The 26,578-nt window shown below is 39.5% G+C and overlaps 1 protein-coding gene across 1 annotated transcript in view; it reads right to left on the bottom strand.

The window, feature by feature from the left end:
* The window catches only part of LOC148999591 (vacuolar protein-sorting-associated protein 33 homolog), a 56,417-nt gene that overhangs the window by 9,486 nt on the left and 20,353 nt on the right, over window positions 1-26,578 (bottom strand). Inside the window, 8 exon segments of the mRNA XM_089139691.1 lie at window positions 12,303-12,383; window positions 17,191-17,261; window positions 17,558-17,639; window positions 17,756-17,878; window positions 23,317-23,423; window positions 23,516-23,584; window positions 24,619-24,672; window positions 24,804-24,855. Of these exon segments, the coding sequence (XP_088995817.1) occupies window positions 12,303-12,383; window positions 17,191-17,261; window positions 17,558-17,639; window positions 17,756-17,878; window positions 23,317-23,423; window positions 23,516-23,584; window positions 24,619-24,672; window positions 24,804-24,855 (639 nt within the window).

Raw genomic sequence — 26,578 nt, 5'->3', positions numbered from 1 at the left:
AGCCTAGGATTACTGTTATATGCCTCTAGAAGGTTTGAAAATCCAAGGGAATAGATGACCTTGAATTATATGCCTCTAGAAAAGTCTGAAAATGCAAGGGAAAAATAAGGAGGATGGTATGAGAAGGGAAATGGGATGAACTAAATGGTTACTTATCAAATATGGAGGGGCTGGAATGGAGATGAAGGAATCACGTGAAGGCAGACCAGCAGTCTGCTGAAGGAGAATTTGTTCTAATTGAAACACTAAAAAGTAAAAAACTTACTGGACACCTTGAACTCTCCGGCAACAAAATTCCGGCAACAAAATTCTCAACAATTGTATTCATAAAATCTCTCTGATACAAGCATTAGACTGTGTATTTATAGCCTTTATGAAAATACTCCGACTAGGACTAAACTTCAAAAGCGAAGACTAAAAGGACTTCTATTTTAAATAGAACTCCTAAGGACTGCTTCTTGACTTTAACATATACTGACTCAAGTAACAAATCAAAGAAAGAGTTGGACTCCAAATGAATTCTGAGTGTAACTAGACCCAGTTGGCTCAACATGGACTGCCCCTCTTGTCGAACCATGCTGCTTGGCAGTGACATGGGCTGCTTGCAGCAACCCTAGGCCACTGGTCCTCCATCAGGCTGTTTACTACCAAGTGAGCCTGGGACTCCATTCGGCAGAGAGCACAAGTGCTGGATTGATGGAAGGGGCAGTGCAGTTTGGTAAAAATATCCCTAGGCAATCCTTCCACCGGCTAGAGATGTCCTGGAGAAGCGATTTGATTAGAAGAAACATGCCAGTGCAGCAAAACTGTTGCTTTTGTTGGGCAGGAGTAGAAAGCAGAAAGCATCTCGAATGTTCCCACAGTGTTTTGGGGTAGGGGCTGTATTTTTAAAAAGCTTACAGATGAAAGAAGGGTAATGCTATCAGCAAATGAAGCCTTTTTATGGAGGAGGTGACAGTTCAGATCCAAGAAGAAAATTGGGGTGTGGCTAGGGTAAGCCCTTTTTTTGCATCAATTCAGCACCAACGGACTGAGAGGAACAAATGGGTCTTTAGAAATAAAATCAGCTCTAAAGAGCAACCAGTGGCAACTTACATACTGCTTGCAAGAGGAATGCTAAGTTTCCTTATATGGCGGAACAGTGGAATACACAAGTAGACTTGAGTAAAAGTGTGCCAAGAGCTTGCTACTAGGTTGGGCCTCCATAGCACATGATAGCATTAGACTGTGATGGAGCCCTAGCAAATTTGGCAGCCACCTTTGGGGGAGTTATTAAATCTTCTACAGGAAAGCATGTCTTAGCTTTTGCAGGAAGAGCTGCTAGTGCTATCAATTGAAATGCATGCTATAATCTTTTTTTTTTTTTTTTTTTGGATGAATAAATAATATATTAACGACAAGGAAACAAAAATGCAAGGTCTTTAAGCAGAAGAGCTAAGGCCCCAGGAAACAACAATTAGCCTATTCCTTGGGAATCATCAACAGGGGGATGGGGAATGGCTAATAGCCTAGAAGAAACATCAAAATAGATGGTGTTTCAAATCCTATCTATAGAGCGGGATTCGGAAGTCTATCTTCTAAGATTGCGCTCCCACCAAAGGTGATGGATAAAGGCAGAGTACACTAGCTTACCAATCTGATCGCAAATGGAGGTTCCAGCAAAATTTCTCAAAATCCAAGGCCAATCCCGAGAAAACCAGAAGGAACGCCTTGAACAGGACCAAATGGAGGCTAGGGCTTTCCCCCAGAGCAATCTGGAGAAGGGCAAGAAAAAAAGAGGTGATCTAGATCTTCCAAACCATTTCAACAAAGGATACAACTAGGGCTGACTAGGATATGGCGGCTGATAAAGAAGGATTGGGTGGGGAGAGCAAGGTTAAGGGCTCTCCAAAGGGTTAGGGAGTGACGGGGGATGAAGCTTTTGAACCAGACCAAAGGGGTCCAAGGGGTCGGAGGAGGTTCCAAGCTAAGGAAGTGGAAAAGGTTTTGGTGGGGGAAGGCAACCAAACTGTGGTGTCATATGAGGAACTAGGGACAGGGGGTAGAGGCTCCTAAACCTATGTGAGAATGGCGAGGGGTATCAGGACCAAGTGTCAGTCAAGATGAAAGAAGACAGGAGCGCGGATTTGGGGATATGGGTGTCATAGACAGCACAGGGACTAAAATAATTGAAGAGAATTCCCAACGGATGCCACAGGTCAAGCCAGAAGGAAGTGGAAGTATCAAAAGCAATGGAAGTGGAGATAGCAAAGATGGCGCAGGGGCATAGCAAGAGAATTTTTCTCCAGACCCATGAAGGATTAGACGGCATTAAGGCAATCCAGAAGGAGTCGGATCGGAGGAGTATGAATAAACCCACTTAACCCAAATGTAATCATGCTTTGAGGCAATTTTCCATATGAGTTTGAGAAGGCAAGTCATGTTAACATCAAAGATCCGGCGAATACCCAGGCCTCCTTCAGAGGTAGGACTGAACAGAGGGTCGACTAACTAACCGGATGGATAAAACAAGAGGATTCCTGCCCTTTCCATAGGAAGGCACAAAACAGGGATTCCATTGCTTGGATTGATGATTTGGGGATGGAGAAAACTCCACACCACTAGAGATAGGAAGATTGGAGGACTGAGCGGATGAGAACCACCCTTCCAGCAAATGATAAAAGCTTGCCCTTCTAGAGCTAAAGCTTCTTACGGATATGATCGAGCATAAGGAGACAGTGGTAGCGAGTGAGCCTACCAGGGATGAAAGGAAGGCCAAGGCAAACCACAGGAAAAGAGCCGAGCTTGAAGCCCGAGAGCTGAAGAAGGGAGGCACGAAGCTGATAGGGGATACCGGAGAGAAAGAGAGTGGATTTGTCAAGATTGACGCGAAGACCCGAGAGGGGTTCAAAAAGCGAGAGAGCCAAGAGGATGGAAGAAATGGAAAGGTGGTCCACTTCAGAGAAGATCATGAGATCATCCCAAAAGGCGAGGTGGGTAAGATTTTTTAGGGACTTGCATTTGGGGATGGGAGAAATGAGGAGATGATCAGTTTTGGAATGGAGGATGCGCGAGAGGATCTCAAGGGCTAAGGAGAAACGGTTGGGGGAGAGGGGGCATCCTTGCCTAATACCCACTCGGGAATGGAAGAATCCAACCGGGGAGCCATAAGCAAGGATGGAGAAAAGAGGGGTGGAGATACAGGTCTCAATCCAATGAATAAAGGGAGGGGGAAACCCATAGAAGAGAGAATATCGCTGATGAATTCCCAACGAATAGAGTGAAAGGCTTTGTGGAGATCTACCTTAAGGAGCACGGCCAAGGAGTGGGTGGATCTATCAAAACCACGGACAATTTTTGCACAAAGAAGAACGTTATCCGTGATACTACGGCCCGAGATAAAAGCAGATTGATTTTCGCTCACAAGAGAAGGTAAAGACTTTTTGAGTCTATTCGCTAGGACCTTAGAGATGAATTTGTAGAGAAGGTTGCAGAGGGAAATGGGGCAAAAATCAGGGAGAGAGAATGCTCCTTGCTCCTTGGGAATGAGGCAAAGGAAGGTTTGGTTGATGGATGAGAGTTAAGAAGGGTTAAAGAAGAAGCTATGGATGGCACGAAACAGGGTCATCTTTAATGAAATCCCAAAAGGCTAAGAAAAATCCCATGCCCCGATGGCCAAGAGGATCTCTTCCGAGGAGGGAATAGCACTGAGGGAGTTGATGATGGTTGGGTCTAAGAATTTATTGATGAAATTGGAGGGAGAGGGGAGAGGGGAGAGGGAAGGAAGGGAAAGAAGGCAAAAAAAAAAAAGGAGACGATCTCGTCCTTGATACTAGAGGGGTCGGAAATGCAAGTCCCATTGCTAGTGATAAGGGTAAGGATGGAGTTGAAGTTATGTTGGGCTTTGAGGGATCGATCGAAGTAGGCAGAATTGGAATCACCAAGCTCAAGCCACTTGATTCTAGCTTTTTGGCAGAGGAAGCTTTCTTCAAAGTCAACGAGGGAGGAAAGATTAGAGGAAAGGGATTTCTCATCATCAGCAAGGGAAGGATTGGAGGGATCACTTTGCAGGAGAGATTGGATGTGGTGAAGATTCGAGCGGCAGGATTAAACTCTGGAAGAGATATTGCCAGAAGTAGACAAGTTCCAAGAGCGTAAAGTTTCCTTGGTGTTGCGGAGCTTACTAGCAAAGGCAATAAGAGGGAGAGAGTGACAGTGGACAGGCTTGGCCCAAGCTTCAAGAACTGTAGGCAAGAAGGGGTCGATATTCACATGTCAAAAAATTTGAAAGGCTTAGGGCCAAAGGAAGAGGGAGGGGAAAGATGGATAAGACAAGGGGAATGGTCAAAAAGGGAGGAGTTAGAGAAGGAGGCATGGGAGGAAGGGAAGGAGGAAAGCCAAGAATCGTTAACTAGAAATCGATCAAGCTTAGCGGCTATCCTAGCCGGACCCCAGCAATGATTATGCCAAATAAGGAGATGGCCAGACCAACAAAGATCGGCGATACCCAAATCATCAATGCAAGCATTGAAGTCTCCAACAACGACGGGATCCGAAGAGGAGCCTCCAACACACTCGTGGGAATAACGGATGATGTTGAAATCCCCGCCAATACCCCAAGGAAGATTAGGGGAGAGAGAAGAAATGGAACGGATATCCTCCCAAAGGGAAGTCCGATTAGCAGCACGATTGAATCCGTATATAATGGAGAGGAGGAAGGGGGGAGAGAGATTATGGAAAATATTGAGATGAATGAGCTAGGGAGGATTTGAGGAGGGAAACTTGGACTCTCAATGGATCCCAAAGAATCCAAATACGACCATTAATGGAAGAGGAGTCAGAGAGGAAAGACCAAGAGGGGGCTATAAACTAGGCAATTTGATGGGAATTCTCCAATTGAACACGGGTTTTAAGAAGGGCACAAAGGGGGACTTTAGAGGACTCGACGATATTCCTAACCTCAGCCTACTTTGCAAGAGAGTTGAGGCCTCTAATATTCCAAATAAAGAACTCAGACATTTGAGACTGTTGGATTCTATTAGGAGTACAATTAGAGTTTGTATATTAGTTAAATTAGAGTATGTATTCATGTAAAATTCTATTCCTTGTAATAGTCTACTTTCCACTCAATTATAAATAAAGGGCTTGAGATCATGGATCGATAAGCCATTCTACCATTTCGTGTTTCTCAACATGGCATCAGAGCCTAAGTTCGATTAGGGAAGAAAAAGAGAAAAAATTCTTGGTGAGGAAAACCTACCTCCATTACCGAGACGTCTCTCAAAGCAGCCATCGCCTTCTTTTTTTTTCATCTTTGAAAGAGAGGAAAAAAAAAGAAGAGAAGAAGAACCATCACCGCTCCAATTATACCATCATTGTCGCAACCGAGCTTGCCGAGCCAGAAGCCACCCATCGTAATTCCCTGCTTTTTTTCAAAAAAAAACCATCGCCTTTTTTTCCTGGCAATTCTGTTTTTTTTCGGTTCTTCAGTTTCGCTGCACCCATCGCAACCCATCTCTTTTTTTCACTGTTCTTCAGTTCCACTGCACTACAGTGGGTTCGATTAGGGAAGACCAAGAAGAAAAGGAAAGAAGAAGAGAAGAAAGAGAAGAAACACCATCGCCGCTGCTTGTCACTACTTGCTGCATCTACCGCCTCAATTCGAGAAGAACAGTAACAGAAAAAAAGTAGAAGAGAAACTGCTGCACGAAGCCACCATCGCCTTCGCCTTAGCTTTCGTTCTCGTCATCTCTCCAGCTTTTGCTTCCGATTCTGATCACAGGTATCAACTAGAAGACCCGGTGACCCTTTGGGACTTCAGGAAGAAGAAGAGAAAACGAATCAGACAGCCTAGCTATGACGATGGCTGAACTGAGTAAACAATAAATCTTGGCCGAACCATATTTTGGTTCTCTCCAAAATTTAAACCAAACCAGACCACTGCATATTTGGCCGAACCATTTTTTTTTTTTTCTTTCTTCTAATCTACTATTCTATTAGAGAGAGAGAGAGAGAGAGAGAGAGAGAGAGAGAGAGAGGGAAAAAAGGATCTGTTTGAGTTGTTTGGCTATTGCATTCTGCGACATTTCTGTTACTTTGAAAGGGTGAAGACTGAAGAACTGCAGATAATTTTGTCAACATGACAACTATTGATGATACTCCTGCTTCCATTGGCTTCGAATATTACCACACTCTTCACCCTCTTTCGGTAAGATTTGATGGAACAAATTATTTTGGTCCCGATCTGCTTACTTGACTATTGCTGGAAGAGGACTTGTTGGATACATTACGGGCACCACTATCAAACCTACTACCACAGGCGTTTCACAGGATAAATGGATCTCGAATGACTCTCTTATTATGTCATTTCTCTTGAATTCCATGATTCCAAATATTGCCCGTGGATACCTGTTACTTGATACTGCTGCCCAAATCTGGAAGGATACTACAGAAACATATAAACAGTTGGGGAATGATGCATAGGTTTATGAGCTACGAAAGAAGCTTCATGAGACTACCCAAAAGGAACTGACTGTGGCCCACTATTATGCTGAGTTGCGATCTCTTTGGCAAGAGTTGGATCATTATGGGGATTATCACCCCACTAATGCAGATGATGTGGCGACTTATAAGAAGCACATTGATAAGATTCGAGTCTATGACTTCTTGGCAAGTTTGAACGTGGAGTACGATCAGATCAAAGTGCAAGTCTTAAGTCGTTCTCCCTTCCCTACACTAGAACAGTCTTATGCTCTTGTTCAGTGTGAGGAAAGTCGTCGATTAGCCATGCTTCATACTCCTATTATGGAGAAATCAGCTTTACAGTCTGTTCGCACTAAATCTGATCCGGCTAAGGAGATTGTCAAGTGTGAGCACTGTCACAAACCATATCATACCAAGGCAAATTGTTGGAAACTGCATGGGAAGCCTGCAGATTTTGAGCAAAAACAAGCACAAAGAAAGGGAAAACTAAAGGCTAATCTTTCTGAGACAGTTTCCACCACACCCTCTACAGACGTTGGTTTTTCACAGGAGTTCGCTACTCTACGACGTATTCTGCAGTCTTCTACTGCCAGTACAGCCTCGACCACTGCTTCTTCTACTACCCATACCAACTCCTACCTTGCTACTTCAGGTAAAACTTTTACAAGCTTTCAAGCTTCTTTAGTTTCTACTCCTTGGATCATTGATACAGGAGCCACAGATCATATGACAGGTTTATCCACCTGTTTCTTACAATATTCTCCAACTTCTGGAAAGGATAAAGTTCGAATTGCTGATGGCTCCGATTCTTCCATTGCTGGAAAAGGGACCATTCAGCATTCTCCATCACTTTCTTTGTCTAAAGTTTTACATGTTCCCTCTTTCTCTACTAACTTGCTCTCTATCAGTAGTCTTACACATGACTTGAATTGTAAAGTGACTCTTTTCCCATCTTACTATGTCTTCCAGGATCTGGTCACGGGGAAGGAGATTGGACGTGGTAAACTAGACAATGGACTTTATTTCCTCGAGCCGATTGGAGAATCTGTGTCTGCTTTGACTACATCTTCTAATCCGGTCCATTCGGTAATCTCAGACCTTTATCAGTGGCACCGTAGGCTAGGTCACCCCCCTCTAGGAACTTTTAAGAAAATATTTCCTGATTTGGTTTCTTCTTGTAATGAGGATAATTTTTTTTGTGAAGCTTGCATTTTTGCAAAACAGACTCGTTCTACTTATTTACCTTCTCTTTATAATCGAAAACCTATTCCTTTTATGCTAATTCATACTGATGCGTGGGGTCCCTGCCGACGTGTGTCTATTACTGGCCATAAGTACTTTGTTGCTTTTATTGATTGTCACTCTCATTCTACATGGATTTATCTTTTAAAACAAAAAAATGAGGTTTTCCGATGTTTTCGTGATTTTCATAATATGATTAAAACTCTGTTTAATGCCACTGTGAAGATCCTTCACAATGACAATGGCACAAAGTATATTGATGGTGAATTTCAAAGATATCTCTCGACTCTGGCATAATACATCAAACCAGTTGTGTTGATACGGCTGCCCAAAATGGGGTTGCCGAAAGGAAGAATCGGCATCTCTTAAAGATAACCCGTTCCATTATGATTGCTATGAATGTACCTGACCAATATTGGAGTGATGCTATACTCACTGCTTCTTACCTTATGAATAGGATGCCTAGTAGAATACTTGGTTTTAAATGTCCTAATGAGATTCTTCAGTGAGCCTCTTCTTTTGTTATTCCCCCAAAGGTTTTTGAATGCGTGTGTTATGCCAAAATCATAGCCCACCAGAGTATGTTGGCCCCCCGCGGCCTACGCTACATATTTTTGGGGTATTCTGCTACTCAGAAAGGGTACAAATGTTATCATCCTCCTTCCAGGAAAACTATTATATCCATGGATGTAATTTTTCATGAGTTTTGCCCTTACAATACACCTCTCCAGGGGGAGAGTCCTAGAGGAGAGGTGTTCTTTCCGACTCTAGATCTTCCTATCACACACCAACACAACTTAAGAGTCCCAAAAGAGTTTCCTAACCAGGGGGAAACTTCGGCCAGATAACTTGAGGACTCTAATCCTCCCCCTTCGATTTCTGAACCATGTGAAGAACCTAGCCAGGGAGAGACCACTCCTGTAAGACACATTGTTGGGGTCTTTCAAAACTAGATTTACCAGAATAAGGAGATACAGACTTACCAAAGGAAGAAATACAATCGGCTAAAGCAGGTGGAGAAAGGTGATAAGTTATCACTTCAGTCTCCTGATCCAGAATCAGATTCTACTGTTCCCCTTAAGTATCTTCTTCTGATCTTCCTATTGCTGTTAGAAAAGGGGTCAAATCTTATACTCAACATCCCATAGCTAAATATGTTTCTTATAACTCTTTGTCTGACTCCTACCGTGCTTTTATATCCTCTATGTCATCTATATCTGTTCCTAAAAGTTGGCATGAAGCCTATGCTGATAAGAGATGGAAAGCAACTATGGTAGAGGAAATGCAAGCAATAAAGAAAAATGACACTTGGGAGCTAGTTACACTTCCTCCAGGAAAAAAACCAGTGGGCTGCAAATGGGTATTTGTGATTAAACAAAATATGGATGGATCAATCAACAAGTTGAAAGCTAGACTAGTTACAAAGGGGTTTACCCAGACTTATAGGATTGATTATCAGCAGACCTTTGCCTCTGTTGCGAAACTAAAAACTGTCAGAGTTCTGTTGTCTATAGCTGTGAACAAAGACTGGAACTTGCACCAACTAGAAGTAAAGAATGTCTTCTTACATGGGGAGTTAGCAGAAGAGGTCTATATGGAAATCCCACATGGTTTCTCCGATGACAATACTACATGGAAAGTTTGTCGGTTGAAGAGGTCAATTTATGGGTTAAAACAGTCTCCTAGATGTTGGTTTGGACACCTCCTGAAGGCAATGACTTCTATTGGGTACAAGCAAAGCAATGCTAATCATACACTATTTGTTAAGAAGTCAGATACTAACATCACACTTCTCATTGTCTATGTAGACGATATTGTCATCACAGGGAATGATGGTGAAGAAATTCAAAAGTTGAAGGACTTTCTTGGCAGAGAGTTTGAAATTAAAGATCTAGGGAAGTTACAGAATTTCTTAGGGATTGAGGTGGCTCGATCAAAGAAAGGTATATTCCTATCCCAAAGAAAGTATGTCCTAGATTTATTATCAGAAGTGGGAATGTTGGGGTGTAAAGCAGTTGATACCCCTATTGAAGCTAGAGCTAAACTTAAAGAAAAAGAGGGAGAACCAGTGAACTTCCAGCGTGCTTCACATTCCTCTCGTATCATAAAGTATATGACTTATGATCCCTATGGTCGGCTAGACTCTCGAAGCGCGAGTGCCGTATAGATAACAAAGATAAAAGAGTTGACGCGAGCAAAGGGCGTAGGAATAAAATGAGGATATCAGTGAGTAATGGCTCCTTGGACCCCTGCGTATTCAAAAAAGAAGCAGGGGGCCTTGGTAGTCATTACTAGCCGATGTCCCCAAGGAAGATACCAAAGGCTGGTAAGGAAGCTTATTTACCTGTCCCACACCAAGCCAGACATCGCTTATGTTGTAGGTATAGTGAGCCAATTCATGCATGATCCATATTTAGCTCATATGAAGGTTGTTATCAGAATACTACAATATTTAAAGGGAACTCCTGGACAACGAATACTTTTGTCACCACTGATAATCTAAAAGTAGAAGCATACACTGATACAGATTGGGCTGGATCTTCAGACAGGAAGTCAATTTCAGGTTACTGTATCTTTGTTGGAGGTAATCTAGTTACTTGGAGAAGTAAGAAACAGAATGTGGTAGCTTTATCTAGTACCGAAGCCGAATATAGAGCTATGGTTCGTGGAGTTTGTGAGCTACAATGGTTGAAAGGCTTACTGCAAGATATTGGAGTCCAAGTTCCAAACCCTATGATGTTATATTGTGACAACAAGGCTGCTATTAGTATTGCTAATAATCCGGTACAACATGATCGAACTAAGCACATTGAAATTGACAGGTTTTTTGTCAAAGGAAAGTTGGAACAAGGGCTTATCCGCATGCCTTTGTAAGATCTGGAGACCAAGTAGCAGATGTTTTCTCTAAGGGTTTGAAAGAAAGAGATTTCCTTCCTATTGTAGGCAAGTTAGGCATGACTAATATCTATGCCTCAACTTGAGGGGGAGTGTTGGATTCTATTAGGAGTACAATTAGAGTTTGTATATAAGTTAAATTAGAGTTTGTATTCACGTAAAATTCTATTCCTTGTAATAGTCTACTTTCCACTTAATTATAAATAGAGGGCTTGAGATAATGGATCGATAAGCCATTCTACCAATTTTGTGATTCTCAACAAAGACATATGGGGTAGGGGCATCAACTTCACTATTGGGGTAAGGGCATAGGAGGGGGAATTGACACTTGAGGAGAAGGGGTTGAAGTGGGGAGTCTCACACAGGGAGGAGTCAAGAGGAGATGGAGTTTCAAAAATGTCCGGGTCAATGGAGGAATTGGAGGAAGGGATTTTGGTTCCAGGTTTAAAAGGGAGTTCATAGGAGAAGCTTGCATGCTATAATCTTAGAGGGCTTCAAAGTTGTACTCAAAAGGCTATGTGAATATTTCCATTAAATTGGACTCTAAGTTGGCAATCGGTATCATCAATGGGACTGCTCAAAGGCCTTGGAAAGTTCAAGTACAGTCAGAGAATCTTGCAGGTGGCAGCACCACTTCATGACAAGGAATTTAAGCAAGTGTGGAACAACGAGAACCAGACAGCAAATTATATGGCAGGGGTTTGCCTGGAGCAAGACCAGCTGCAATGGTACCACCTGAGTTCCCTGGAGAGGTTGATGATCCTACTTAAAAGGATGCAAAGCACATGTTTGTTACATATTGTAATTGGGCTTATATTCCTAATTGGGAAACTAGTTAGGATGGAATGTCTTACTTGGCAGGGTTCTGCTTTCTCCCGTCTTTGTTTGGGGTTCTAGGAGAATGCCTCTTACATAATGTTTCTCTATAATATAACACATTTACTTATCTCTTCCCCCCCCCCCCCCCCAACTGGGAAAAAAAAAACCAGGTTCGAGTTGGATTTGAGTCTAGTAGTTTATCTATATACTTGCTCAGATTTGTCTTTTACCCTTTTTTAGGCTGGAGTTTCCATTTCATTTTTAGTCTTAGACTTCAATTCCATTATAGATTTATATTTGGAACAAGATAGAAGATACTATTCTACAGTGACCCACTTAGCAAGGGCTTCTAAACAGCTGACTCTCATTGTGCAAGTGAACAGTGGATGTGGCTATTCCAACAATAACAGAAAGGGTGGTGTGGGTTAGCTTTTCCGAATCTCATCTTTATTTGTACTGGCATGCCTCCCATGTATGCCCATCCACACCTTCGTTAGTCCAAAAACTACAAAGCACTCCCGGAGAAGGATTCCTCAAAGCTCTAATAGCCAGTTCTCAAACTCCATTTAAGATAAAACTTGATATGTGAGAAAGGGACCCTGAGGTCATCTATTTGTCAATGAAATTTGGCCCCATATGATCAACCATATGAGAAATGTTTAGGGCTGTGAATGGACCTTTTTAAAAGTCAATTAGTCATAGAATACTAATATCATTTTCAAATTCAAATCATCAATGCAAAATCAAATAATAAACTTTACTCTAAGTAAACATTACGTAAATGGACATGCATACACATGAACACAGTAACGAGGAGAAAACACCTTTGGGGGAATCATGATTACCAAAAAAAAAAAAAAAAAAAAAGCAAACAATCAACTTACCATCCAGAACGAACTGCGTGCTGAACAAGGCGGATGCTAAGAGGTGCATATCCCGAGAAAACATATGCAATATCATTTGGGCTGTAAAATAGACATCAACTTAGCAATTTATCAACTATGAGGAGGGTAAGAAACGGACTGAAGGATAAAAAAAAGTATTAAAAGGTTAATCGTGCTCACAAATTTAAGTAGAAAGAACTAACTAAAGATGTCCAAGGACAAATGCATTTCCAAGTTCTCAAAAAAGGAGGCCAGTCATAGTCCATTTGAAATATAAAAAATAAAATACCCTCCTTCAAAATAGATAGTTGAATTGGTTAGGCTTCTTTTTCTTTTCTTTCCTTTACCCCTGTTTTTTTTGGGTGGCTTAATCTGGGTCAAACAAATCCCATGGTTTAAGAGTTGTTCAATTTTGTTCCTTATAGAAACCAGAAACCATGGCCCAGCTTCTATGTGTTTTATCTATTTATTTCAAATGTGCAATGCAAGAAAGCGCATGCCTATGAAACCAGTCGGCCGAAGGTTCAGACACCCCCCCCCCGTTAGCAAAAGAAAATGGCTAGATTATGATTTATGAGTTATCGCTATTAAGTCAACTTTAACAGATTTCTAAAATTAAGCTTTTCTAATATAGATTAGGACACTTTGTCATAGGCTCATAGCCTGGGACAGGGTTAGCTTAGTAAGGTGTCAAGCTACAGTAGGACAGGTAATCACAACCTGCAGAAGAGGGAGGGATCCCTTTTCCGTTGGATCTTCTATATATATTATTATTAAATTAGTTGGTTAGTTGGGACTACACTCCATCAGTATCCTTGGTGAATCTCGGTGCAATGGTTAAGTTGAGCCATAGCAAGCTGTTGATTGCAGGTCCAAAACTTGGAAACAGCATCTTCTGTGAAGGGGGTAAGATTTATGTACATTTTCCTTCTGAGAACACGTAATATTGGGTGCCATGTGCACTAGGATACTGTTTACAAATATTAAATACATTGTAAGTGTCTGACCTAAAAAAAATAGTGTAAGTGCTAATCCAACCCACTCCTGCCCTGAATTTTGTAGCAGAGTGTATATAGAAACCAAGCCGCTTTGGCCAGGTGGACTTTTTAGGTCCTAGAATGCCTTGCCTTTATTTGAGCAAAATACCATTTAAGTAAATTATTTGTTACCTCATTTAATAAAGATACTATTCATAAATAAACAAATTCCCACCCCCTCCCCATGGATTCAAGAACAAAGGGTGAGATTTTCGACTTTCTAATGGTGGGGTTTGCTCAAATCCAAGAAGATCTAATAATCTCAGTATGGTAGAAGATTGCTAAAAATAAAAAAGTATGGTAAAATATTCATCTGTTTTAATATTAAAGAAATATATTTTTTCATTCAAAGTAATTTACCAACACTCCTGCACATGCAATAAGGTCTGATTGGAACATAACCTCTTCAATATGAATCAGATTGAAGCAATGGTTTTGTTGGGGAACTGGCTTCATATTCCATCTAATGCAAAAAGTCTCATTTAAAAATATGCTATTTGGTGCATGTCTTGCAACCTGGATCAATATGATGTAGAATCAAAGGCTAGACAGATCACAGAAGAATACCATGGTTCGAGGACAAATGGACGAGGCAAGCAAAAGCCAGCCAATTCAGTGCAGCTGGTCTTCGACAAGGGCCAACAGAGGCCAAACACTGTTTACATTACTGTTCAGTGGAAATAATCTTAAAAAAATTGAAGGGCCAAGATCAGATTATATGAAGATTTTATTCTTGGGAGATTTAGGAGCTTAGTTTGATTTCTATTTTGGTAGTATCTATTTTAGTTATTAATGTATATGGCTGAAATATAAAGCCTAATCATTTCTATTTTTAGTAACTATTTTCCGTAAGATTTTATTATCACTAGATACTAGGTTATTGGTTTCTACTGCCAGTCTACTTTCTATTTCTTATAAAGCTTTATCCAAGCTATAAATAGGCCCTTTCATTGCAATAATAGGAAAGACTTTTGAATAAAAACTGAAATTGCAGCCCAAGTTACCTTTGCTTATGGAGTAATCCATGTTCAACAGCTGAGATAGCTGTGGGTGGGAGACCAGAGATAGCCAATCCCCCTACACCCCCTTTCTTCTTTTCTAACTTCTTATTACTTTTCCCCTATCTTTTCCTAGCTGTTACTGTTTGTACCTACAACAACCAAGTAAGGTCCCAAACTGAAGATCAGAATTCATCCTCATTTGATTCCAGAGGCTGCTACAGCTGTTACCCATTATTGAAGGCTGTTGATATTCCTTGCAATTTGTGAAGATCATAACCAAACAACTCTTGGTCAAGATTCATTGAGATTAGTGTTTTCTATTGCTGTTTGCACCGGCACTCGATCCCAATCCAGGTCCATTCCATAGGCTGGATTGCTTCACATCAGTTACCGCCTATTTCTGGACTTTGGTAGACCTGAACCTGTGGTTCCCTACTGGAGTTACATGGAGCTTGAATAACATACTGGGACTGCTCCCCTTGGGTTTGCAGACTTACATTACAGTATGGATATGTATCAGCCCGCGTCGTATTGTTTCAAAAGATGGGTAAGCTTCCATTTGGAACAAGGCTTTTGGCTTGAATCAATATATAGCTCACACAGTCTATCACTGTGAGCACCATTTTAATGCACCTTGATTTAGAATATTGTCTTGATAACTCATCATCTCCTTTTTTGAGTGGTATTTATAATATTATCATATCATCTTTGAGTTTTCAAACACTAACCTTGCTGATAAAGTATAAACACAAAGAAAGTAAACAATATTACCACAAAATATTTATAATCAAGTATTATAGCAGCCTTACAATGCATCAGAATACTGTTTATGATGTCTTAAGATCCTAATGTAGCGTCCCACTTTAGGCACAGCGGGGCACATGACCCATATGTATGGTACATATGTGACACATACTCACCCATTTTTTCTAGCATCGGATTTACTTTCTATTTGCCATTTTCTATTATTCACATGTATTTAGGCTAGGATGCATCTTCTATTTTACACGTAATCTGTTATTCTGTTAAGAATATCCATCACTTCTCCTTCATCTCTCTTATCCCTTCTTCTTCCTTGGTTTGCTTATTGCTCATTGTAACATGGTATCATAACTTTAGGGTAAACCAAGAACTAGTGCTCTTACTTTATGCAGTTTTTCCTGTGCTTCAGATTTCAACTAATTCTACTGCAGCTTTGAAGCTACCTATGTTCTATTCAGTTCCTTATTAATTGGCCCTCCAAATCATGAACTAGGACCTGTCTCTCTATCAAACATTAAGCCTTATATTTCAGACCCGAAAAAAAAAATAAGCCTTACAAGGATTACAAGGTTTTATGAAGATAGAACAGACTATAACACCCCACAGTTGAGATTACTGGCCTATTTTTCCCAGTTTCTGCAGTTCAAGTTCCTGCTGATTGCATCCTCCCACCAGTTGATGTTTCTGCCTGTTTGAGAGCTGCTCCTACCTAATAGAGGACTCGATCAAGTTCTGGAGCATTCCAACAGCATGATCACTTTCTTCTGCTCCTCCAAACTCCCTGCAGAAGCCCTGTTTCTTGAGCATTTTATTGACCTACTTCCGGTAAGCCCGCGTCCTCTCCTCTGCTTATTTTTGTGTTTTTATTCCTCTCTAACAGCTGCTCATCTTAGTGTTGATATACTCAAGTTTTTTGCTGATTAAATTTCTGGATACTACACTGCAGCCGCATCTATGTGCACCAATCAAAGGGATACAATCCCTTTATTCCTCATTACTCATTATACTGCTAAGTGTGTGGCCCTTCTCTAAGGTCTGCCTCCATCTATCATTCACATGCTCCAATGACGACTGACACTAAGGCCACTACTGATTCTCTGCATATTCAGACGAAGGCTGTCAAGTTGAGTTGTAAATATGATCATTTACTTAGGGCTTAAGCTAGCCAAGCCTATATACATGCCAGGGGTAAGAATAAATACCTCACTGAGGAACACACACACCCCTCTCTCTTTAGTTCCAGACTTTTAAGGACCTACTACCTTTGCTGCTCACAAAGAGTAGATTCATGAATACTGTATGATTAAAATAGGGCTATGAAACAGTATTGAACCCTCTATCATTTGTCAGGGACACTCTTCTAAATAAGCTCATCATCATTCCCTTAATTTCCTATTGGGATCAGCTGGGTGACATGTTTACCAAGTTATTATCCGGACCTACATTCAGAAGTGGCTGTTTCAAGTTGGGCATGGGAGATTTGTATGCTGCAGCTTGAAGGTGTTGAGATTGTGATGTGGAATACCACTTTATTACTGTGGGGGCACATGACTCATATGTATGACAGTGGTACATATGTCAAGCACAAAATTATTTCATCTTCTAGCATGAGATTTACTAGCTTTTCTATTTTCTATTTTCTATTTACTATCACACATGTACTTAGGCTAGGATGCACCTTCATTTTTACATGTATTCTGTTTAAGGAAGTTTCTTTCATAAACTGTATACATGTTTTTCCAATTGAATGACACCATGAGTGAAAAGGCTGGTAATTCTGATGCAGCCCTCCTCTCTCCCTTCTTGTCTATCGTATGTCTTATCCACCCTTCATGATTTATTTATTGCTCCTTATCACATAATACAATTGTCTTGCAGAAACCATCAAATGGTATGTCAAAGGCTATACCAATGGAATTATATAATTATGCGACTGGTAGAAATTCCACCATCTACCAGTCTGATACGTCAGACTCCCTGAAAAGAAAGAAATTGGCATATTTAATGTATAAAAGATAATTCCCTTCTTCTTCTGGGGGTCTAATAATGGTATCTTATTCACCCTAAAAAAAAAGAAAATATTTATACTTGGCAGTGTCTGTATCCTCAACAATAAGTTGTAGTGCACGTTTGATGGTAGGCCAGTTGGTCTTCATGTCCTGCAAGGCCCACACATAATATGCTTTAGCAACACTTAAATGAACCCACTGGAAACACGCTTACTTGATTTTCCAACAAAAGCAAACACTTAAAATGAATCCAACAAGCAAGACCTTGTTGACATCAGCTAAATATCATGAGTTCTACATTACTTTCTTTTTACATACTTTTTCCTTTTCAATTTTTCCGGGTTACTGGGACGGAATTTATTGCAGAAAATAAAATGAAAAAAAATTTTTGATAGAAATCGCAGAAAATAATAACCAAATAAACACAGTTTTTTATGTCATGATACCTGTTTTTTAAATAGTCCAGCTTTCTCCAAATTATTCAGGGTAGCCATGTGCTCAAATCCATAGCTGTGAAGGAGCTCCCTCCTGAGCCAAGAGAACAAATATAATAATAAAAAATTAGAGAACACAAGAAACTATCTTTGCACCTGAAGATACATGACTTAAAGAAGAAAGAAAAATCCCATGCATATGAATCTTACCTCAAGTAATCAAAGTTCTTTTTAGGCAAACCTGAATTTGTAATTGAAAGCAAAACTAGGAGACGAAGGACATTGACAATTGGCTCTTGCTTATGGATCAACTCTTCAATGTATTCAAAGCATCTGCATTGATTACCATGTCCATAAAAGTATGAGATATTCCACCAAAAAATCTGTAATATAAAAAATATACCCGCAAAAAAAAAGGGGGATATGTAACAAAAGCAATTCTTATATGAAACATCAAAATGAATAGTCTTCTTTAAGGGTTAGCATGCATGGTAACACAGTTCAAAATCTCAGTGAAATTTTGCTGAGATATCAATATCCAAAGAGAATACTGTAATAATTCCAGTCAAAACTCGGTACTCCATTGAAATTCAGCCATATTATGTACACCCTGGTCTTTGGTGAAATGGTATAACCCACTAATTACAAAAGCATTCTTTCATTTGTTTCTGGTACATTTGCATACTGATTTACTTTCCAGATTTCACAATTTCTCTCACTGAGTTAATCTGACTGTTCAATCATTGCAGTTTTTTGGGAGTTCTGTTAGCCGGACGTCGAACCAGAATTTGAACCCCAAGTCCCAACTGATACGGTTGACTTTTTGCCTCTTGACTTTTTCTGCTTTGGGGTTTTATATGAGACCTTGTATGAGCGTTGTACAAAATTTCACCAAATTCCAGACATTTCAACCTTAGCAATACAAAATTCCAAGGCAAAATCAAAATGAACACAATTTTGCCAAAATTTCAGCAAAATCCCACTTGACAATTGACATCGATAACCATGGTGGGAGATCTCACAAGATATCTCGTTTTTTCACATAGGTGAGACAAGATGGAGGTCCAGAGCAGGCAGTTGGGATATCTCGCCATATCTCGCCCTGGATCTCGCTGGAACTCTCAACTTCTCAACTTTTGCCTTTTTTTATGGATTTCGGCTGAATTTTCACTAGCAACTAATCTTAGCACATCTACAACATCGAAGGAAAATCAATCATTCTCTGCTTGTTTTATAAACTTATGATTTAATGACTTATATAGGACTTCTAATGGTGTATAATTTTATTATTCTATTCTTGAAAATTAAGATTGTGATTGTGATACTCAAATGGATGGAATTTTGATAACATTTAGGTTATTTGATGCATTTGATACACTTGCTTTTCATTTATATGCCTTAAAGGTTCTATAGTACATGTTGTACAACCTTGCATTCCCTAATCCTACAACATTTCAGTTTTACACTATAGGTAGACTTAGAAATCATACATAAGGTTGTTTTCTGACAAATCCACGGCCACCAATGTGTTCAAAAGGCCTTAAACAGGTTAAATACCAAGTTTCAACCCAATTGAGACCCTAAAACCCACCGAAATGGGCCACCGAGTTGACGCCAAAAATTTGTATATCTCGACCGAGATCTTGCCGAGACGGTCAACATCTCAGTTTTTCAAGGAGGCGAGAGCGAGATCTTCTACCATGATCGATATTTCACGATAAATTGAATTCCTATCCAGCAAAATTCCGCCCCCTTCTCGATTTTGCTCAACTTTTGCTCAAATCTCTTGATTTCTTGAGTGGATCTTCTTGTTCTTGCATGGATCTTACCGGCAAACACGTGCCTGGGTGGACTGAACCTCATTTCAGCTAGATTTGGGAGTTTTTCATCCTTCAGGTATACCATTCTTCTCTAACCTAAATTTTTTAAAATGCATGGGCCGATCTACAAACTCTCGGATTTGAAATTTTTTTCGCGAAGTGGATTAACTTTTATTTTTCTATGCTAAAAATCCTATTTTCCTATATAGAAAATTTTAGAAATATATATAACATACAACTCATATGGTGATGGAATAAATATATGTTGAATTCCATTAGGCGATCTACAGTCTCAAAGAGTCAAAATATTCCAACCCCATAATTATTTATTGTTATTGACTTATTGTGGACTTCAGATATCTTGTATGATGTATCTTATTAATTCATCCCTTGTAATACTTAAACTGAGTATTGACTTCTACATTCTACTTGTACATTGAATTCTACTTCGTTATTGTACTCGTTCTTGTATTTGTTGTTGCATTTTAATGAAAATTTTAGTGTTCTCTTGAATAATATCCATATTTACATCTATGAAAATGCATGTTCCAGACTTTAGTTTTTCCCACATACAGCTAGGCATGTTCAGATCAAGAACACCACTTTCAATTACGTTTTAGACAAAAATAACACTTCTATTGTATTTATTTGCCTCAAATTAAGCTGTACAGCAGAAACACGCAAAAAAAAAAACATAAAACCCACAGAAACAGGGCACCATACCATGTTTTGCCGAAATTTCAGCTGTTTCGACCATGAAAAATGAAATTTTGGACACCAGTTATGAGGGGTACCCTACCTGTCTGTCAAAAATAATATTTCCATTGCTCTCTATTACAATCACCATGTGACATATTTCATTAAGTTTACCATCACATGCTAACTCCATAAGTAAACTGTTGGTCTTCTAAAGCAATAGCCATGAGTTCTTCTCCTTGTCAGCAAAACAACCAGACAATTGGGACACTGATATGAAAAATCCTCATACCTCTTGTGCATGTGAGGCACTATATCTCAACCCCTGGCTTTGAAGGTCTAGCTGAACCAAGCTGAAGGAGAGAATAAACTTGGTTTGGTCATGAAGATGCCATATAAAAACCACCAACCCTGCTTGCATGAGGACTTCAACTGTGGAGGAGGTTGCTTGCTTTGTGATGCAGAATTGAAGACATATTTACGAAAGAAGAAGCCCATTGGGTTAGGCCCATCAAAGGCCTAAAGTTGTCAACTGAATCAGCCCATGGCTTTCATGGGCTAGGGCTGTTTTGTGGGTTAAAGTTAGCCCACATATGTTGAACTTCATAGTTTAGACCTAAGCCTAAATCTAGTTTTTGGAAAGTCAATAAAAGGGGCTTTAGTTTGAAAATAAGAGAACTCATTGTCAAAGGAGTTCTCCTTTGTTAAGAGTTAGATAGTAGTTGAATTATTAATAGGTAGGTGGTGTTAGCTAGTGGTTAGATGTTGCCATTAATGTTTATGTCTCTTTAGAATGCTATATAAAGAGACTTATGTAAATGGTGAAAAAACAACTTGTGAAATGAAATCAAATTGCTTGCTAGCATTCCTCCTCTTGGAGAACCCTTGTGTTTGATCAAGGTAGATTGGTGTTTGATCCAATCGATCCACCTTCCGGTGAGAAGCCCGAGTGTTACATGTTACTTTGTTGTCCTTATTGTTCTCTTAATTCTCTTATATTGTTCCATCCATTCTTCTTTATAGCATACTGCTATTTTGAAGACCTAGTTAGTCCTTGTTCTTAAACCAATATCCTTATTCTACCACTTCGGTTTTCAGCCTTCCATTATATCTGAATTTTATCTATCTTAAGTCTATCAAATCTGAAGTTGATTCCCTGTGAAAGGTCCTATTTGGCTACTGTTTTGATCATTCAAATATAGTACTACATTACTTTGACTGTCAAATTTGACAACCAAGTATGGAAAGCTCCTCCAATTTGAAGGCATACAATGCCTCTTCATACTAAATTGATCCACTTGATATGCTACCTGTGAAGCTCCTCCATCATAGGTAGTCAATTAAAAGCCAATTTGGCGCTAATTTGTAATTTGAGGATGCTAACCAAGCCCAAAATGTGCCTGTAAAACTCCTTGCTATGACTCAAAATTAGATCAAATGACTATACGGTAAATCTTGTAACATGTTGCTACAGTCAAATTGTACAGCCTCAGTTGCCAAAAAGCGCTTTTCACAGTCTTTTGCATTCCAGCCAAGGGTTTATCCAATTCCTCAAGTTTGATTTTGTAGCAGGAATTTATCCAAAAACGAGGCACAACTTTTAGTTTGCTACAGCAATAAAATCTCACTTTCAGTCAATCCATCCACTTTCAGCTCCAAAAAGAGCAACATCAAAAGGTTGAGCAGCCTCATATTGTGCGCCTGATGGCAGTGTTGGAAGATAATATGGAGTCTGCAGGACAAAACTGGAAGAATCTAAGCCAAAAGGGACTCTTTGTTTATCTGCGGATATCGGTTAGTCAACGGAAGCTAGCACTAGTAGGGCAGCCATCATAGTCTGGAAAGGAATCTAGAGTCCTCTTTGAATGTGTCAACATAGTCCATGAAGTTGGCAATATCTACTCTTATGTTTCCTCCTTATAAAATTCAAGCAACAGGAAAACCTCCCAATTGGGCACCACGGTATGGGTTATGAATGTTTTCAGATTGATACAGATTGATGCAACCACAGATTCCAAGAGCCTGATTATGGAGTCTCAATGGGTCCATTTAAGTACTAATAGCTTAACAATGAAGAGTAATCAAACTTATGAGACATTGGTATTCAAGACAATTGAAATTAAAGAGTTTAATAATACAGGGTTAATAGAGAGTTAAACATTGAAAGGAGGGTAGTTCTAGCACCCAGAATAAATGAGTGAAAAGAATCAACGGGGGGACATACATAATTTAAAAACATGCCTTCTTCTACCTATCAAACACCTCAATATAGAATAAAGGGAGAGATAATCTGAAGCTATTTCAGCAGAGACAACTAGGCCTGAGTGTAGAACCTTTTCTCACAACTGACGCATGACTATTGCTGGATTTCATAGGATGCATTGCCCTTAAGTAGCAATGCTCCATATTTGTTGACAAAAGGACTAAGTGGGAGGGAGATTGAAGAACTCTCTCTTCGCCCTTAGGGTTCAAGGGAGGTCAGTGTTTAGGTTGAAAAGGAACAAGAGAAAAGAAAAGGGAGACATAAGACAAACAGGACGGTGAAACTAACACACCTACCCTCAGGTAAAAGGAAGGAGATCGCACAGCCAAGTCCTGGCTTCACAACTCACAGTGGCAAACTAAAATAAACTATTCTCGTTCTGTATAAAATAAAGGAAAAAGATTCCTAATTGACACTAAGACTAAACTGAAATGTAACTCTACCTTCTAGCTTATCTAAAACTGAAATAGGAACTTAATATAGATAGGCTCTTGTCCTATATAATCTACCATTCAACCACAAGAAAATCAAGTCTACATGACTAACCACCTAAGAACATAGACCCCAGCCCAACCTTGTCGGTCCAAAAACCCAGGTTGGATCTGTTTCAGTTTAGTCCAGGTTTCCAGAATAGGTCACATCAGTCCAGCAACAATAGAGTTATGGCATCAAGAGTAGTTTCTACTTTCTTCCACTAGATATTGTACCTTTTCTGTCTTTTTATGATTTAGCAGAATCCTTTTGCACTTCCTAGTGGCTCAAAAGAGCTTCATAAATTTTTTAAGGGAAATGAGATGGCGTAAATTCTTTCCTCCTCCATCCCTCTTGTAGGCATCACAGGGCCATAACCAGCATATTAGCAACAGAGGTGAAGATGATATGCACAAGCAACAGAGGCGAGGCTGATGCCCAACCCCAGAGCTTTCTGAACAAAAACCAAGGACCCTATGAGCTGTACCCGGAGTGAAGGCAGAAGTATAGATTACTCTTACATGTCATAACTCTGAGCCTCCACAACCATGTGCTCTATGTCAAGCTGTGCCAGGAATGAAGACTTTGACGTAAATGTAGACAAATGCTGAGCCAGATTGATATGCCTCTGAAGCAATTACCACCATAATAGAATCTAAGATCATGAGTAAATGACTTCCCATTAAAAAAGAGATGGAGAGTCTCCAAGAACATACTTACAGTAATTTCCGGTAAGGAGTTCAGCTTTTTGACGAAGTCCTTTAGTTCAGATACTGTCTGACTCTGATTCTGTTGAGAAAATATAGCATTCAATTGAACTTCTTCATTCAAAAGCTTAATTATGCCAAAATAGAAGCAAACATAATTTTTTTATGAGACACATCCCTATGCAGATTACTATTTTAAACAAAAGTTCCATTGTATAAACCATTGGAAAAGGTAGCCAGACCGTTGACTGTAACAGCTGAACAATCTGATCCTCTGTCATGAACCTCTAAGGCCCCAGAACTGATGATCAGCTACGGTCACGAAGGAGAGCTCTCGAGATCTCATTGAGATCTGGTGAGAAATCTTTGTTTTTCCATTAACCAAGACGAGATGATGTGCAAGACAAGACAATGCACTTAGCATGTAAGGTCTCAAGTCTCAATTCTCAAATTGCACCTTTGATGAATTATAATTGGATTATCATTTGAACTTTGTAATTTGAACTATAAACATGTATAATCTGTTAGACTTGTTCGAATTTTGAACTTTGAGCATTAATATACGAGTATATGATGTGTATAATAGACCTCTTAGGTTTCACTTCTGTATAGTCATTTCCAACTTGGGGTTCAAAGTGAAACTCACACTTGCACTATTTATTTCCTCATAAATTTGACGTCACCAGTGTGTTCAGAAGAGTTGAATTAGGTTGAACAACAAGTTTCAACCCAAACGACCACTAAACCCCTCAAGTTGGAAAAAAAAATCCACCAACTCAGCAAGATCTTGAGCCAACTCTCTTTTTGAGTTTATGAGATGAGCCCCAAAATCGAGAACTTGAACCATGCATCTAGATCAGACAGACCATATGATGGCTCACATTTGGGAAAAAGTAAATTTGTGGTAAAAACTTGGGGAGCTTAATTCCCCTGTTTAACATATATACAAGTTATCAACTGCCTTCTTATTGACTCACCGTGGGCATCATGTGACCCCAGTTTTTTATTGGATCCATTAGAGAAAAGTCTGGGGATTTCTTCTTTTGGGGGGTGAGGGACAGGGAATTTGGGTGGGGAAGGAGCTGAAAATAAGTTATAAACTATTTACTGACTTACCGTCTTTGTCACTTCATAATCCTGCTTCATGGATGTTGCTTTTTGACGAAGAACCTGCAATCATACAGCCAGTGGCAACTAAATACAGGCTAAAAGACGAATATGAAAGCTTGTCTGATTTAGAAACAGGAAATAGCTCATAAAATTTGACTTCCAGAAATTGAGTGCACTGGTACAAGTTGAACCTGAACAACAACTTCAAAGTTGAGATCCCGTATCTCCTTGAATAGTTTATCACTGAAAATATTTTAAAAATATGGACCATTAAAAAAGAAAGACACTCCTGCAGATATAAAGATAATAGTCAATGCAGGCATAGCTATAATATTGTTCTCTAGCTCATAAAATCTTAAAGAATCCTGGAATGCCTGGTTGAAGCAACCAGAAGACATTCTGATTTCCGACCCTAAAACAGGTTGGTTGGCACCAAAACACTTTCCAAATAAATTCTCCTCATGTTCCTCTACATCAGACACATGTACTTAGTGGATCATGAAGAAGTGCAGCAGTTGATTTTGAAAAGCAAGAAATGCTTGTCTCATCTTAGGCTCATAGAGCACATACATATTTGATGCAGCCATCATGTCAGTACCCCTTGATGCTCCTATGGTATCACAAGCATTTAATGTCCACTCCACTTTGTGGTTCCTAGTTCCTACCAACTAATCTGTTGAACCTTTTCCACCAGCTGTACTTCAATGGCCATCTTCCAATGACTTTATTTCAACAGCTCTCTTCTGATAGTACTTCTACGTTTTTTTTTTTTTTTCACTGAAATGTCAGCATATTTCACACCCAGCCTATCAACTCTACTGAACCCATCAGCCACCCAGAAAATATCAATTATAAGGTCATCCAAAAAACAATAACATACAACCCACTTTTCAGCTGCTAAACCTCCAAGGTTAATATCCCATAGTATCTAATCCACGCCGTTAACAGCTCACTGGTCCAAATTTCTTTTTGAGAAACCCTGACTCTTAAATTCAGCATCCCAACTTAATACCGTCTTTATGTGACATTTCTTGAAACAATTTCGACGTTATTAGCTCCGCAATCTTACCATCCACATCTTAGAAGAATGCAAAACAATGATGAACAAGGAGCCAGTGAACCACAAATAGGCTCAGGAAGCAAACCCCCTCCCCTTCCAAATTATGTGAATAGTGTCAAAAAAATCAGCAGGAACACAATATAGTCCACGGTTCAAAATTTCGCAAAAATCCGCTAGTTTTGGACCATGGTGAAACAAAATTTGGGTCAAAACATGAAACTGCAGAACTTCGGTGAAATTTCGTGAGGTACTCATCGCAATAGTTTAAGATAAAAGAAAGCATATGTAAGCTGGACTTCAGGCGAAATTTTGCTCACTTCAAGCGAAATTTCAACCGTAAGTCTCAGCTTAAAATTTCTTCCTCCAACTTGGATTTTGGTATATTTTGATCGGGCTTCTTGCTTTTCCGCATATTATTTCGTGGATCTTGCCGGCTAATGCGTGGATCAAGCCTCGTTTTAATTAGATCTTGAAGTTTTTCATCTGTAAGGTATATCATTCTTCCTTACATGGAAATCTTTGAAAATGCATGTTATACAGTTGTTAGATGGGCATGAAAACAATATATGTAGAACATCGTGGGCCAGTCAGAGTCTACAAACTCACAGTGTTGAATTTTTCTTTCATAAAGTGGATTCTTTTTTATTTTTGTGTGAAAAAAATGTATTTTCCTACTTATAAAATGTAAAAACATGTACGATATACTCCTTGTATGGTGATGGAATAAATATATGTTGAACTTCATGGGTCAATCTACGGTCTCATTTTGTGGAAATATTTTTCCACTCAAAAAATAATTATTTCATTATTTAAAAATCAGTAAAATAATTGTGAAAAAATATGGAAAAAGGTCTTTCAAATTATAAGAAAATATGAAGTGGCTTTCAACGTCTTTGATGTCTTTGA

Source organism: Hakea prostrata, chromosome 11 (assembly GCF_041222555.1).
Source record: "Hakea prostrata isolate BN-2017 chromosome 11, UWA_Hpros_2, whole genome shotgun sequence".
In the NCBI taxonomy this organism is placed as follows: domain Eukaryota; kingdom Viridiplantae; phylum Streptophyta; class Magnoliopsida; order Proteales; family Proteaceae; genus Hakea; species Hakea prostrata.
The sequence above is the reverse complement of the archived record's forward strand: the minus strand, read 5'-3'. Positions and strand labels throughout refer to the sequence as shown.